This window comes from Chelonoidis abingdonii, chromosome 15 (assembly GCF_003597395.2).
Source record: "Chelonoidis abingdonii isolate Lonesome George chromosome 15, CheloAbing_2.0, whole genome shotgun sequence".
Taxonomy (NCBI): domain Eukaryota; kingdom Metazoa; phylum Chordata; order Testudines; family Testudinidae; genus Chelonoidis; species Chelonoidis abingdonii.
Genome location: NC_133783.1, coordinates 36343449 through 36360603, shown reverse-complemented (window position 1 = coordinate 36360603; position 17155 = coordinate 36343449). Strand labels below are relative to the sequence as shown.

At 39.0% G+C, this 17155-nt stretch overlaps 1 protein-coding gene across 1 annotated transcript in view; it reads left to right on the top strand.

Moving 5' to 3' along the window:
- KNDC1 (kinase non-catalytic C-lobe domain containing 1) overlaps nt 1-17155 on the top strand; it is a 125906-nt gene that overhangs the window by 56352 nt on the left and 52399 nt on the right. The window contains exons 10-16 of the mRNA XM_032773339.2: nt 7521-7679; nt 8029-8106; nt 11074-11167; nt 11364-11526; nt 11612-12489; nt 12576-12720; nt 16162-16250. Of these exons, the coding sequence (XP_032629230.1) occupies nt 7521-7679; nt 8029-8106; nt 11074-11167; nt 11364-11526; nt 11612-12489; nt 12576-12720; nt 16162-16250 (1606 nt within the window). The remainder of the gene's footprint in view (nt 1-7520; nt 7680-8028; nt 8107-11073; nt 11168-11363; nt 11527-11611; nt 12490-12575; nt 12721-16161; nt 16251-17155) is intronic.

Genomic DNA, 17155 nt, shown 5'->3' with positions numbered 1-17155 from the left:
TTTTGTTTGCTTGTAACCTTTAAGCTGAAACCCCAAGAAAGCTGTTTTGGGTGCTAAAATTTTGTAATTGTTTATTTTAAGACCTAGCAAAAAGCCTGAGTTCCAAATGTATTTTTTCCCTTTTTGTTTTTAATAAAATTTACTGTTTTTAAGAACCAGGGTTGGATTTTTGGTGTCCTAAAAGGTTTGTGCATGTTGTTTGATTAGCTGATAGCCGCAGCTAATTTCCTTTGTTTTCTTTCTCAGCTCTTCCACCATGGGGCGGAGGTGAAAGGGCTTGAAGGTACCCCACAGGGAGAAATTCCCAAGTGCTCCTTCCTAGGTTCAAAATGGGTTTTTTGCATTTGGGTGGTGGCAGCATTTACCAAGCCAAGGTCAGAGAAAACCTATAACCTTGGGAGTTTAATACAAGTCTGGAGTGGCACGTATTAATTTTTAGAATCCTTGCAGGCCTCACCCTTAAATTCTGCACTTGGAGTGACAGAGTGGGGATTCAGCCTTGACAGAGGCGATTGAAACATCTCCAAGTTGACCAATCCTTTTCCGCGCCCGTGGGAAGGTGTTTAGCAAGATTGATGTGCATTGTGACATCCTTCATGAGTATTTTGAGCCCTGTACACTACCTTTCCAGTCATGTAGCTGTCAGTGATTTTGTTTTATAAGCAGTTCTGTTGCAGCTAGGAAGTTTTTTCCGTGACTTCAGGTGGATAACTGCTGCAGAGTAGCCCTACAGCAGAAGTCCAATATCTTCAGCCTGACAGTTGTACCATTTTGATTGTTACCACTCTCCTAATATCTGATGAAGTGATTCTGGCAAGCACATAAAGGCTGTTCATGTTTGTTGGTTTTAGACTCCTTTGACAGCTTGTGACGCTCTATACCTCAGGGGAACACATCCCCACGTTCATACTTGTAAAATGATTGTGTGGTATCCAGTGCAAAGTTTGTCATGTCGGGTGTCTTTGGAAGGCTGATAATGCACTGAGCATTGTTGTTACAGTAATGTTATAGGTTATAATTTCATGTGTGTAGTTATGAGGCTGAAAATGTATCCTCGGGGCTTAAAATAAGCCCAGTCAAAAACCCAGCCCAGCCTCACAGGAACAAAGGACACTGACCTAGGCAGTAGCAAAAGAATCTGTTGGATTTTCGAGTGAGTCACCCTTCTTCCTTTGGCCAGTTTGGGACTGCGATGAGGTAATGCTCACTTGACTCTGAAGAGTGAGGGGGGCAAAGCCAAGAGGGAAGAAAGAGCATGATAAAAGGGAGAGATGTTTGCCATGCTCTCTCTCTCTCTCTCTCTCTTCCACCTACATCTACAGACACCACCACACCAAGCATCTGAAGCGCTGATCAAAAGGGAGAACCTGGCTGAAGGGCAGCCAGCCAGCCTGTGGTGAGAAGCATCTACATTTGTAAGGGCACTGAAATTGTTAAGATCAGCTTAGAATGCTCTTTGCTTTTATTTCATTTGACCAAATCAAACTTCTAATGCTTTGACTTATAATCACTTAAAATCTATCTGTATAGTTAATAAATTTGTTTGTTTGTTCTACCTGAAGCAGTTCATTTGGTTTGAAGCATGCCAGAGACTCTCCTTGGGAAAACAAGCCTGGTACATATCAATTTCTTTGTTAAATTGATTAACTCGTATAAGCTTGCAGCATCCAGTGGGTACAACTGGACTCTGCAAGACGGAGGTTCCTAGGGTTGTGTCTGGGACTGGAGATATCAGCTAGTGTCATTTGGTTGCACAATCTAAGAAGCAGCTTACATGCTAGAGGCTGTGTGTGAACAGCCCAGGAGTGGGGGTTCTCACCACAGATCAGGGTAAGGCTGGCTCCCTGAGTCAAGGATTGGAAGATCCTAGAAGATCACCGGTCTGGATAACACCACAGGGGAACTTCACACAGCTGTCATTCAACACAGGGTCCAGCTTCTTTGTATGAACCAATCTTTCCTACACCAGACATGCATATCTGGCCATCGATGGCCAAAGTGCAAGTGCAGTGGCTCTTAGTGTTGGGTTGGTTCCCCATTTTTAACTTCTAAGCTTCCTGTGTAAGTTGTTCTAGATAAGTGGTTCCCAAACTGGAGTTCATGAACCCCTGGGGGTTTGAAAAATGTTACAGGGGGTTCTCAGGGGAAAAAATCTCTAATGGCAGACAGAGCTGTCCCTAGGGACCCCAGGCAGCATGGGGCCAGCAGCTCGGAGCCCCTGGACTTCCAAGAGCTAAGCAGATCAAAGCAAGCATATCTATCACACTGAGGAGATTTAAACTTCAAGACTCCTTATAAGAAATGGAAAAGAAGGTGAATATTTTCTGCTATTTTTAAAATTAAATAGGCAGCTAGTATTGTTTTTAAAACTATTATAAAGAACAATTTAAGCTTTGTTGTAACATGCGTTGTTTGCCAGGACTGCTCAAAACCTGAATGCTTATGTAGAAGGAACTCTTTGAGTTGGCTTCTTAAATACCTTAATGCTCTTTCACATCTGATAGTCCTTGATGAAACATAGGAGCCTTGTCTTATAACAGGCTTATTCAAAGTAATACAAGCTCTGAAAGTGAGATCTTGGAAGTGTTGCTGTTTTCATAATGTAATAAAAATACAGTAATGATGATAATAATAAATAATGTGTAATAAGCATGTCATAAAATCAACTTCTATATTTCCAAGATCACTGCTTTTATAACTTATAATCAGGTAAAGGAGAAAATCCCTGGAAATATTCATTTTTAGGAGGGGGTTCGTGAGACTTGTCATTTTAGTGATAGGGGTTCACAGTTTGTTAAAGTTTGGAAACCATTGTTCTAGGTGCTAACTTTGCATTTTGTCTTTTCCATGTGTGCCTTAAAAGAGAGAGTGTGGTCTAGCATTATTCCAAGACAGACAAGATTCTAGCAATGGGCAAGTGATACCCAATTCTAGATGATGATAACTTCTCCATTGGCCTCACAATTGTGATGATGGAAAAGTCACTTGCTTTTTGGCTGGGTTAGCAAGCAATTGGTGGTTCTTGTGATAAACTGAGAGCCTAGATAGCACCAATATTAACATAGGTTCGATCTGGGCCAAATCCTTGGCCTGAGCAGCAAAGCATAGGTCGTTGGCATAGATAAAACTTCTTGTGCTGAGATGGATTGGTTGATCGTTGAAGTAGATGTTGAAAAGTATTGGCAAGAGTACCTCCCTTGTGGTACAGCATTTGGTACCACATGCCCTGTGATATGGCTTTTTTTTGTTGCCACTATTGGCTCCACTTCCCACATAGTATGACATACAATCTGTACTAAAAGCAGCATTTTTATCAGTCATCATGAGGTGATGATCTTTCATCATGTTATTTATTTTAGTGAGGAGGCTACAATGATTCATTGTGTCATATGCTGCTGATAGGTCAGCAACATTGATGTTGGAACTATTTTTATAATGGGAGTGCTCAAAGTCATTGAACAAAACTGTAAACCTGTATATCACAGAAACCACTTCAAGTCAGGGGGTGTTACCGCACTTCCAGCACCCCTAGTTCCAACACGGCCCTGTTACCATACCATTTTCAAAGCTGTCTTTAATATATTCGGTGATGTTCAGCACTTGATTGGTGCATGACTTGCCTGGGTGGAATTCAGCTTGCTCTGGGATTAGGTGCTCTTCAACAAGTCATGATAGATGGTTTACAATTAGTTGCTCGTATGGTTTGTAGAAATGACTTAGTAGTGATACAGGCCTAAAGTTCTTCAGCTCCATTACATTCTTTCAGGAGTACCACAATACGTGCTTGTCACCAGATCTTGGGTACTTAATATGAAGCTGAGCATTGCTAAACAACTTGATTAACTAGTTCTTTGCTGCTGGTCTGAAGTGTTTGATTTGTTCTGTACAGATGTCACCCAGATTGCTGGCTTTGCCTTTCTTGAGGGCATTAATTCTGGAGATTAATTCAGTCATGTGCTCTAAAATTATAATTGTATTATCCACCTTGTGTTCTTGCCACTCAAACCACATCTCTGGTTGTTTGTTTGGCAATCTGTAACTCTCTGGGAGTTGGTGTGTATGAACTGGTCTGCAATTACATTGTAGTGCTGTTCTGCTTCCTTTGATCATTAGTTATTCATGCTTTCTTGCTGCTTTGGGTCATGTTCACACACTCTATGAGATTCTGCCAAGCCTTTTGCTTTTCATCCTCTAGTACAGAGACCAGTTCTTTGTTAGCTGTGATGATATCCTCAGCAAATGAGTTGGCTTCAAACTTCTGTTTATATTTTGCATACCGATCCAATAACTCAGATATTAATCCTGGCACATAATTTGTAATGCAGTCTTGTGGAATATGTTTCCTTGAGACAGTATGCATCACACTGACAAACTGATGAGAATTTTGTGGTATTGGGGTCTATCTTTCTTAACAGTGGCTTTGAGGTAGTTGGTGAAGACCTTCTATTCAGCTTTCTTAAAGTTAAAGCTGCGCTGGAATTGTACTGAGTTAGGTGTTATGGCTGCATTGATCTGGATGGTGATAGGCTGGTGATGTGAATATGGAACCAGACCCATATTAAGTTGGTTACACAAACCAGCTATGTTGTTGCATGACAAATACCAGATTAGGGAGGTGTCCCCATTTCCATTGTCTGCTGTTGAAAGAAATGGAAGGCGTGGAGTCATGAATTAAGTTCAAGTTGAGTGCATCTGCCCACAGTTCAACTAATTCACTATTTTTATCAGTTACACTATAGCCCTGTTTGACTCTGTGATTGTTAATCACTGATGATCACACGTGTTTTGTAATGTTTGAGGTGACATGGGCTAGCAACCATGAATTGTTTGCATGGCAGTTTGTAACCAGACATGATGGAAATGCCACCACTGTCTACAGTCAGGACATCAATGTCATTGGTGAGATAGGTAAATAAGTAGCACTGTGGTATTCTTATGTGAGGTAAGTAAGTAAATGGGGGTAGATGTAAGAAACAGACTACACATAAGAAGTCAGTGGCAAGACTCCCACTCCCAGTCCCATGCACTTCAGTTTATGACCTATTGTTTTAACGTGCAGATCTACTCTGAAAAGTGATTGTAAAAATAGCACAGTGGATTTGTTTTATTGTTTTCAATAATATCTGTAATCCATAAGCTCAGATAACAAGTGAGATGTGTGTTTGTAACTGTAATACTGCACACTCTTACCTGGCTCTGAGAATCAAAATTATTTTCTTCTATATTATGGATCAACAGTAATAAAAGGTGATGCAGTTCAAATTATGCTTTCACTGACACCTGTGCAAACCCATTGCTTTCAATTCTGATGTGCAAGGTGGCATAGAATCTGCAATTCAACACATACTGATGTGCAAGGTGGCATAGAATCTGCAATTCATACTGCAATTTGTCTCTACCATTCTAAGAGATGTAAAATATATAATTTTATCATTAGTCAGCATACATGATTGATACCCAACAAATCTTTTCTGTGTGTATAAGAAAAGCTATGTTTACACTGGCGCTTTTCGGAATAGACCCACACTCTGAGGATGAAAAATTGATGCCTCGCAATCTACAGGAAAAACTGGTTTTCAATTCTACTTCAAGCCAATTTTGACTTGCTGTGGATTTGGCTGTGAGTAGAAAATGGCAGTTTTAGCATAAACTGGAAATTTTAAGCATCCCAAGACCTGCAATCTTCTTATTGATTTTTAGATTGTTTGAAATTAACTATATAATGTGTATAAAAGTTTTAAAAATTGGAGAGCAATCAGCATGTCTAACAAACTCCAGATTGTGGTGGTGTTTTCTCAGTATTCACACAGCTATTTCACTGATAGAATTTTAGGGCTCATTATCATTTCCCACCTTGTTTGTTGATCACAGAATACCTCTCTTTAGGGAATTGGAAAATGCAACCCCTGCAATCTCAAATGCAGAGTTGCTTTATTTGAACGGGTGGAGGAAAAAAGGATAGTGACTCCTTTATAGGTCCTCCCTTTCCTCAGGAGCTGGGGGCAGAGGGTACAGCTGGGGTGAGGGAGGCATCACCTGAGCATGAGAGAGAACCAGTGGGTCCTGTGCATGTGTGGGAGGGAACATAAACTCTGTCCCTCCAGCTTGAGCCCTCTTTTATGAGTGAAGTGGAGGATGTCTATCAGCTTTGGTATGTGTATGTAATATAACAGATGCTTATCACCTTGATATCTGTGTTCCTAGCCTTATTATAAGAGTAGCTTCTTGACATGTTCCCTTGAGGATACTGATTTGCTCCCATTCAGTACATTTCCTTTTTTCAGCAGCTAGCTTAAAAAAAATAGCTAAAAGGACAATGCTTTCTTCATCCATGAATCCTTGGCATGACTGTGTTTTTGTAAATAATCTATACTACTTTTGTAACTTGCTTCTTTTTTTAGACCATTTCCAGTATTTCCAGGAACTTCTGCTTTAGAGAGAAGGCTTGTTGTTTTCCTTTAGGTCCAGTATCCCTGAATCTTAAGGATGTTGATATTTCTCTGTGCTTATAGTTAAGTCATCCTGGAAGCAGATAAACTCTCTATTAGAACAGTTCAGGACAAAATGGAAACATTTTCCCACTTCCCTGAGATGCCAGGAGATGTTGACTCTAACCACAAAACTCAGATCTTGCCCAGGTAGAACTTACCTAGCTTGTACATGTTGTGTATTTAACAGTTGTGACTACAGTTTGAGAATGTGGGAAATGTATTTCCAGTCAAAGTAAGTGTGCTGGTCAGTGTCCACTGAAAAAAACCTCTGAAAGTCTGTCCTGGGTTGAATGGTCCTTTTAGTAATTACATAAACTCTTAGGGTGAAATCCTGGTCCTGCTGAAATCCATGGCAAAATATTAATGGCTAGGTTAAGGTATAAAATTCTGCTGCTTTAGTATTGTCAGAGTCCTAACACTGGCAAGGTAGGTATATTCTGCTAAGTGAGCAGAATTTGTCTCTCTGTTTTAAAATATGAACATACTTTAACCAAAAATGGAAACCATTTTAGGTCTTTTTAAGGTTCCTCACTGTGGCAACTTCAAGTGGTCTAACTGCAGTTAGCACAATTCCTAGAACAAATTTTCAGTACTTAGTTTTTTTAATTAAATCTATTATCTCTCTAAAGGTAGGATTCATAATGGAAGGCTGTAATAGTTTCTGACAATCAGATTGTTGAATTATAGCAGCCTGTTCTTAAGTAAGTTACTACTGGCAGGGTTTTGGGGCAGGATCCCAAAGCCTGCAATTACTTTAGAATTATTTTTATATGAAAGACCTGCTACAAAATAATGAGAACATTTTGGGTTTTTTGCCCCTAAATCATCTTGCATATATTAAGAGGAAAGTAAGGAGTGTTGACCCTGGCTTGGAAAACCAGCTGCTATTCTCATGCATAAAAGCCACTTCCTGCAATATGCTGGGGTGTACAACAGCATATTTGAGGGTAGGATGCAGTCAGTTCTTTGGAGTTCATGTTTCTTTACAGCTTTCCTTGCCCCTACATTATATATTTGCTTTTTCAACAGGTCTGTATTTACTGTGTTGCTGCAATTTTGTGGACAGCAGCCAAATACAATTATCCACCTGATCACAAACTAGTGTTGCCAAGGAAACTAAAGACTCTTCTTCTGGATATGGCAAAAAGAAACTCTGAAGAAAGGCCTTCTATAACTGACGCAATTAAGGTGACTTGATGAAGCTGTTTTATAATATTAGGTGTTCAGTCATAGCTGGAAACCTATTTAATAATGAATTTGAATATCAAAATATTAATTAATTTTTGGTTATGGCCTGATAGCTCACTAAATGGTAACCAATCACTTTTCTGGTTTTGCACTTTAGTGGTGTCCTTTAGAGTTAATGGGTGTGTTTTAATCAATATTGAAGTTGTCAACCAGAGAGTTGGAACAAGTTAATAAGACTTCCTGAATTCGATTTAAAAAAATTTAAATACTTTATCTTGACAGTGCTCCTCTATTACGTATCTTAAGTGAGTGGAAATTTGTCTTAATTCAAAATGTTTAATACTTTTAGATATGCAGTAGTTATCTACTTGAACAAAGTATAAACAGCAAAAAGATTCTGGCATTTTTGAGTAAATCTGCCTTCAAGGTAAGAGTAAGTTTTTTCCAATGTATTACATTTTTTCCAATTATCTCCGTACAACTTGTTCCAGTAAGATTTTTTTTATGCTGGCTGTGTAATTCTTTTGTTCTTTCAATTTTGTAAATTCTTGTAAATGATTAGGTGGTTACTCCTGTGGAGATATCATTAATATAAAAGTATTTAGGTATTGCTGAGAGTGAATATTTTTCATTCCATGTAGGCATATGAAATAAATATGAAAATTGTATTCTGTTTTTAGAAAGCTTTGCTGATTTCTAATGCCTGCTTGTAGCTATATATTCTAGCAGCTACATTTAAGTTCACTGTATGTGAATAATTGACTTCCAGATTCTCTAAGTCTTCAAAGCAATGTTGTTAAAATCAGTTCTAAATAGAGCACAGCTTGCCGAGAAGTTGGGCGTTCTAATTTAAGGCTAAGACATTGGAGGAGTCTAATGTAGAATCCCTAAAACTCAGTTTAGGAGAGAGCATTTTTTTACGCTTTTGTTGTAGCTGTTGCAATGGAGCAATAAATTTGTATGAAGAACAAATATTTTGAGTCAGTGAAATATAGTAATGTGTCAAACTTCAGCAAGAATTATATAAAGCTAAAAATTCAAGGAAAAGAGAGAATGGTGAATCAAATATAAAGTTTCTCTTTTCTTTTTGGGTTCCTCTCTGCAGACTTAAGTTCTCCCCTCTTCCTGTGCATACCAGTACAAGAAACATTTGATTTGAATACTAAAAATATTGGAATTGCAAAGTAGTTTTAAAGTATCTCAAAATGGCCTGGGATCTCCATGTCATACATGTTGTAATTGTGTTCACTCTCATGGTAACCCCCTGTTAAATAGAGAAATCTGGTTACTATATTCTTGTAAATATCTCTGTGAATGAAAACTCACTATTCTAATGATTGTTTTGTTTCAGATATTTACATGGCAAGGATTTGTAAACCTCTTAGTACTTCCTAAAACGACAAAACAAACACATACACGACTCCCTGCAAAATATCTAGTTAGGATCTCAAAATATGGTGATCTACATCAGTCTTCATCATCAGAAATGAAAGAATAGTAGTTCTCTGTAGTTCTGTGTTTGATTATACAGCTTTAGATCAATTTGCTTTCTGTTTAACACAAATATTCTGAAGTGCCCTCTTAAATATAGATTTTTAACATAAAAATATAATGAAATATAATCATTAAAATATTGCTCAAATGCATGTTGTAACAAAAAAGCTTATGCTAAAAATATTAAATAATGTTTTCTATTTGCATGTAAATATACCAATTAACAGATTGCAATTTTCAGTTATCCCATAGCTATTATCAGGAGTGCTAGCATTTTGTACCTAACAATTTTTCTCTGCAAGACTTCACATAGCTCTAAAGCTGCTTCTTATTACTGCAAAGAATTGTAACAAAATTGCTTAACCATTGCTAAGTTCCTACCCACTTAAAGATATCCGCAGCCTTCCAAGTCATGCAGGATATGGAAGACTGTAAACCTGCACCTGTAGTCTCCTTCTGTGATCCAACAAGGGCACCCACACTCAGCCTTCTAGCTCCCCAACTATCACTTCTTGGGCAGAGACATGCATCTTTCTCCCTCCTGACCAGGATATTTCCACACTGCACAGTTCCCTGCCTAAACTGCAAATTTCCCAGTAGTGCCAACTGTCTCTGCAGGCTTGCTCTGTTTTTCTCCTCAGAGGCTATAAACAGTTTAATTACCCACATTATGTTTCCATACAGTTCTTTCCAAGCAAGTACATTTATTCTTAGGGTACAATCATTACAAAGAAAACATGTTAAAAACAATAAAAGAACCTATACAAATGCTAATAAGTTTATCAGAGATTACCCCCACCATCACCACAAGGGTTCTGGTCAGTGTCAGTCCTTCCAGCCCTTCTCTAAGGACTGGGGTCTCCCCTGTGAAGGAAGATCCTGTCTGTTTGCCGAATAAGAATGAAGGCCCTGAATCAGATCAAACTCAGATTATTTATCCAAGAGTCCTTTCTTTGTCTGCTGGTCTCTAGAGAATCCAGTTTGAACCAGTATATGAAAGTCTGTCCAGGTGCTGGTGCCTCTCTGGGAGGTATTATAATCTGAGTGAATTTGCCTAATCGCTCCCCACTGTTTTAGTTCCTGAAGGGCTGTGGTTCTCTTCCCCCTCCCCCCCCCCCCCGAAATACAGTTCCTGGCTTATAGTGATACATTTAGTACAGTACACATTAACTAGGATATTGTAGCAAATTGCCGTATCTGTCATACTGGACCATGCAAGAGCCCTGGCCACCAGGCAGTTTTCTAAGACAAAGCAGAATCTGTCCCATTCTTTCTGGCTAGCACTAAGCATGTATGTGCCCGATACACTTACCTTGTGTGCAAATTACAAGAAAAATCATTTTAAATCTAAGCCCCATCTAGAGTATTCCAATAACCTAATCTTTCTAGCAGTGGTGTCTCAGGCAATGCCTGGCTTCCATGGCCCAGAAAAGAAAAGATTTAGAATGTCCTAAATCCTGATAGCCTGCCTCCACAATCTACTGCCATCATTGCCCAGATATTCAAAGGGCTATTGACTTTTCAGACTTTCCTTCTTTATTTCACTTATACTCATCCTTTCAGGGAACAGAAAACAATACTAACATGACTGTCACAGGGCATGAGTGTGGAATACTGACAATAGAGTTTTCAAACAATCCATAGTCTTGAATTTGTTTAGATAAAGTCCTCAGTTTGTATGAGCTTGGTACAAATAGTTTTACCAATCACAGGAGTTCTGCAACCCCTCCACCTTTACCCCTCAACCCCCACACAGCTGGGTCCTCCTTTGGAGATTACAGGTATGCAGAGCAATGAAACACTGTATTAAAGATAATTTTAGTAATAACTTGCTGAGGACTGTTGGAGTAAAGTACTTGCATTCTTTGTTCAAACTCTGGAACTCATTTTTTACTCTTAGGCTTTCAATGAAGAAATAAACTCTTCTCAAGATAATGTTCCTTTTGAGTTTAAAAATAAAAGAAACAAAATGGATGCTTCAGAGTTTAGTGTAGGTAAGTAATTCAGTTGTTACATGGTTGTTACTTTGTTCCAGTGTCAGAATTTACATTATCACATGAGACTTGCCAAGTAAAGTGCAACACAGCTCTGGAAAAAATATCATCATCTTTTATTTAAACAGATTATTTACTTTGTCTTTGTATTTTCTGGGTATTGCTTATCTTTGACCTAATCCTGTTTGTCTTTCAGGATTTGTGCCCATTACTAGTGAAAGTAAGCTGATAGCAGTTAAAGGACCAGTGCCTTCTCAGACTTCTTTAAACAGTGAGACATGTACATTGCCTGTTGCATACACCTCTTCTGCAACTCACTTTAAGCCTATTATACTGCAGCAAAACACAGAGCTAACAAAGTATGTATGTCCTAATACAGCGCAAGTTAAAATAGATTTGTTTCAAACATAGATGTCCTTACAAAGTGCTTTTGCTTTTTTTCAGAGGGACACACGCATCCACTCCTGAGCAATTTGATAGATATGTACCAAAAGAAATGCATATGGATGATAACAACAAATCAGTATTTGTAGACGATATTGAAAACCATGCTGATGAAGAAGTTGTAGCTGCACCTGAGATACCCAAGCATGATTTAAACATACAAAACCATTCATCCCAAATACCTTCAAATGAACAAAATCCAAGCAATATGGTTACATCCACAGTTGAATCACCATCGCCATCCGATTCCTTATGCAATTTACGTGAAAAGAACACGTTATCTGCAATTTATTCAAGCTCCTTAGTTTGTTCTACACCACAGAGGCTGCCTCTTATAAATAACTCCCTTCTCAAACAGGACCCAGAGACAAGAGTGTTGGCACTTGTACCAATACAGCTAGCTGTGTCAGAGCAAATACCAAATAAACCTCTTGAGTCAAAAATTGCTTATGATTGCTATGATCATTTGCCTGTACTCCTTTCAAGTACAATAGCAAATTATAACAGTGAGATAAATCTACAAAATAATTCCTTCCTTGGCCAGCTACAGAATTATGAGCCCACTAAGGTACAGACCAAACATGATAAAATGAAAGACAAATTTTTTAATGTATCATTGTCTTCACCTAATCAAATTATTCAGACCAGCTATCTAGAAAACAAAGAATGTAATAGTGACATAGGCAGTAGTTCACCTTTACCAGGACTCACATCACATTCATCAGTGAATCAAAATGCATCTTCTCCCTTCAGTGTAGAAATTTTATCCCAGCAGCATGAGACAAATGACACTTCATTACAGAAAGCGGTGCATCTTATACAAGAAGAGTTTGCATTTGATGGCTATCTGGAGTATGGAGTTGAAGTTCTTGCTATGGGTATGTATACATTTATCTTTATATAGAAATATATTCTTATATACAAAAAAAAATCCTAAATAATCATATTTTATTTTTTTAACAAGGTAACTATATTTTCACCTTAAAGGATCTTAAGTTTGACGCTTTCTGTGATGCAGTCTCTGAGAAGTTTTGTGACCTTTATTGGGATGAAAAATTACTGGAGAATCTTTACAAAGTACTAAGTGGGAAAACGACTCCACAAATAGGGTAAGTGTATACTTCCATTCCTCAAGCTTGAGGTCTCATTTAGTGCTTTTTCTGCGTCCAAAGTGCACCAGCTTGCCTCATAGTCTGCAGCTAAAAGTGGGACAGAATATGTCCTCTATCCATTTGTTCCCTTTGCATTATATAATCTTCTCCCATTTTATAAGACTCTTCATGGCTCTCCCCACATCAAACACATCAATCATCTGTCTGAACAGGGGGAGCTCTTGACTTCCCCTCCAGCTCTACATTTGTATGACTCTGTAAATGCTCTGATGTATAGTGATAGACTTAAGCAAATCCGTGAAGTTAAGCATGTGCTTCAGTGTTTTGCTGAAATGTTACTAATTTAAACTGTCCCTCATCTCTGCTCTTACATAGCTGCAGAATTTCTCTATATTGCATTGTTACCTAAATACTTTTCCCTGTTTGCATAAATTGACTTGAATGGCCTGTGGAGTACTCAATGCTTCTGTTTGAAAGATGCTGTACAGTTAAAATTCAATTGTATTGTTCCTACAGTGCAACTTGCACATTTTAGTTTAGTTGTGCACATTTTAACATGCAAGCTCAAACTTCTGGCTTCTCCTTCTTGTTTTAGGCGTAAGAAATCATTGCAACATGGTTTAGGTTCCTCTGCACAACATTCTGTAGTTTACAGGAGACTGTAAAATGAGAAAACACAATATTGATATATTTCGTGTAGTATTTCATCTCTGATATCTGTCTTAAACAATTAAACCATTCGTGTTTATTGCATCTTGTAAAAGAGACATGTTTGTTTGTAAAAAATCTATATTGAGGATCACTGCAGGCAGCATTTAATGCATTCACATCAATAATGTTTTTCCCTTGTGGTAGGGTTTTGGGTTTTTCGTGTTCCATGCCTATGGATTAGACATTTGATCAGGAGGTTTACATACCTTTGTAGCTGGACTCTAGAACCTTGCATCCTTGAAAGACTTTAGTTCTGGAAGGCCTTGGCTCAGAGAGAGAGAGAGGATTTGAAGACCTCTAGAGTTGAGGTCTATAAGACATGCTGGTCTGATTGTCTGCTTGGGCTAGGATTTTCAAAGACATCTAAGGTAGCTATGCACCCAGAAACCATTGAAAATCAGTAGGAATTGCATTCCAAATTCCCATGATGTCTTTGAAAATCCCAGCCTTGAATGTTGTGGAGGCAGCATACTGATCCATTGTGAGTGGATTCTTGAGGTATCTGAATCAGTCATCCTCAGCATGAAGTGTTGATGTGATGTGTAAGGCTTTGGAAGAGGAAGGAGAACAGAACAAGCATCATCCCCTTCACCCAATAGAAAAAGATCAGCTCAGATTTTGGACCTCAGTGAAGAACTGCCTACAATCTCTTCCTAAGATACTGCATTTCCAATAAAAGACCTTCAGCTGCAGAGCATGGCAATTCCAAATTAATGGTTTAGGCATTCCTGTGAGTAGTGATACCTTTTCCAATACATTTTAGCAGATTTCATAATTGAAATGTATGGTAAGATCCTCCCTTGTGGATAGGGTGGTGACATGTCCTAGCTTACTGGAATATTTCCTATTTCATATAACCGTTCTGATATTGTAGTTTTCAATATATTCCTTAGATGATGTCATTTCTGTGTCTCCTATAACTGCTAGGCAGCTGGTCCAACCATTCATTGGCCATGCCTTAGCAGTTCAACAGGTAGCAAAATATAAATTCTCTCCTAGCTGAATTGCTGAAAGGCATGCAGATGATGCCATCAATATATTAAGTTGCTGTAGAAGACAAACTGGAGCGGGAAAGAGAGTGGGGAGGCAGATGAATAGAGAAAGGCAGGAGGGCAGATAAAAGTGGACCTGCCAAGTCTATCTTTCAAACCTCGTTGGGTGAGACAGAAATGTGCAGTTTGGAAAAGGAGAGTGAGTAGTAGTGGTATAGTGAGAAAAAGAAACAGTAAGCAAAAGAATAGAACCATGCTAGGGGATAGAGAATACGCATAGAAGAAAGAAGAAAAATATAGTAAGAACTGAAGCTGTGTGTTGGAGGTTAAAATGAATAAAAACAGCCACACCTACATGGTATAAGGTAGAAAATACACTGGAGGATGAGAAGCAGAATGTGTGGTTTGTTTTGTTTTAACAATACCGTGTTTAATTCATCTCAGAATCATGGTTATCCTAAATAGGAATGGCTTGGAGTCAGTCTGCTGCCCAAAGCATGACACTATGATCCTGATTGAATCCTGAATGGAGGACTGCATTGAGACATTTTCCTATTTAGTGTAATACTTGGTTTAAACACTGTCGTAGCTTTCCTACTCAGATTTGAACCGTAGCGTTCATAAACTGAGAAGCTAGCATGAACCCCTCTAAGCTTAATTACCACCTTAGATCTGATAGCCTGCCACCAACCAGGAATTCCAGTGCCTGGTACACTCTGGTCCCCCAAAACTTCCCTGTGGGACCCCAAGACTCAGACGCCCGGAGTCTCCTAACAAAGGGAAATAAACTATTCCCCCCACCTCTCTCCCACCCAGAATTTCCTCTCTGGGCTAACCTGAGAGTTACTGATGCAACCTCTTTACATCACAATACCAAGAAGTATGTCTCTTCTCTTCCACAAAGAGACAACCAAATACAAGGAAACAGAAAAGATTCTATCTCTCTTCCCCCTCCCACCAATTCCCTGGTGCTGCAGAGATTCACCCTCCGTAGATCTAACACAAAGAGAATTTCCCTCCCTTTCGTTCCTTAGCCTACCCAGAGAGAAAAAACTCAAACAAGTCTTAAAAAGAAAACTTTATATAAAAAGAAAGAAAAAGACATAAAAATATGATCTCTGCATTAAGGTGACAATACAGGGCTATTGCTTAAAAGAAAAATATGAATAAACACCCTTATTCAAAAAGAGAGATAATTTAAACATTCCAGCAAACTACACACATGTAAATACAAAAAAAAAAACAACAGCCTATTGTTTTTTTCTACCTTTGTACTCACAACTTTGAAACTGAAGATTAGAAGCTTGAAGATAGAAAAAGACCCCTCTCATAGCTGAGAGCCAGACAAAAGACACAGACACAAAACATTCCCTCCCTCAGCTTTGAAAAATCCGGTTTCCTGATTGGTCCTCTGGTCAGGTGTTTGGTTCTCTTTGTTAACCCTTTACAGGTAAAAGAAACATTAACCCTTAGCTATCTATTGATGACAAACACAATCTGATGTTCTTTGGATTCTGTTAACCATTGTGCAGCACAATTGGTCCTAAAATAATTACTGCATCTTACCCAGCTTAGTTTAATGCCCATAAAGCCTTCAAAGTAGATAAATGTGACAAAGTTCTAGCACACACTGTGGTTTGATCTGTAAGATCTCATTTTTATATTTAAGCTTTTCCAGACATCAATATTTAAGAATATGAAATGTTAATTGTTCCCTGTCCCATTTTATTTTCAGCATAACTGAAACAGATGGATCAAAACATGGCATTTTCCACAGTTTGAAGACATCTGACGGTTTTTTGGTCAACAGCAAACAGACAAAGGGTGAGAGAAGAACTTATTTTGTTAGGTGTTTGTGTGAGTTGAGACCCCACAAAGGACTACAGCCTGTAGGGACTGGTGTTTATAGAGTGCCTGCAGGACACTTGCCTCTGAACTTGTGACAAAGCAAACTACAAAGTATCTGAAAACGTGTTACTATATGGTGACACCCTGCAGGGCTCTTGTCTACAATATCTAGCCTACATCACACCAAATGTCATTTAACGGGTTACCAAATTTAATTTCATTACTTACTGAAGCATGTTATGAATGTTGAAAAACTCTCAAAGTCCCAATTACTATATGTGCTTATATGCTTGTTCTTTTAATAGGTGCTCTAGTGGTGTGCTTTAATGGGGGAGGGAATCTGTGAGTTAGAATAGTTTCACTGAATCAGTTCAACTCAGTGTGTCAAGCAGCGGCGGTTCTAGGTATTTTGCCACCCCAAGCACGGCAGGCAGGCTGCCTTCGGCGGCTTGCCTGTGGGAGGTCCCCAGTCCTGCGCATTTGGCGGTACACCTGCAAGAGGTCCGCCAAAGCCGTGGGACCAGCGGACCCTCCGCAGGCATGCCGCTGAAGGCAACCTGCTTGCCGCTCTCGCGGCAACCAGCAGAGCGCCCCCTGTGGCTTGCTGCCCCAGGCATGCGCTTGGCGTGCTGGTGCCTGGAGCCCTCCCTGGTTTCAGGTTTAGTTCCAAGGAGAGCTGAGAGGCTTAGTAAATGCATGAACTAATGCTGATTCTTCTCTAAAGTCTCTGATCCTGCTATTGCCTTGTCTGCTCAGCATGGCTTATCAGAATTAAACGTGTTGTACTGAATAGTAAAATAAGTGGCCTAGCAAGGAACCTTTCAGTTTAAAAACACAAAACAAAAACCCAACCTTTTTACAAGGTAATCTAGGGGGTTTTT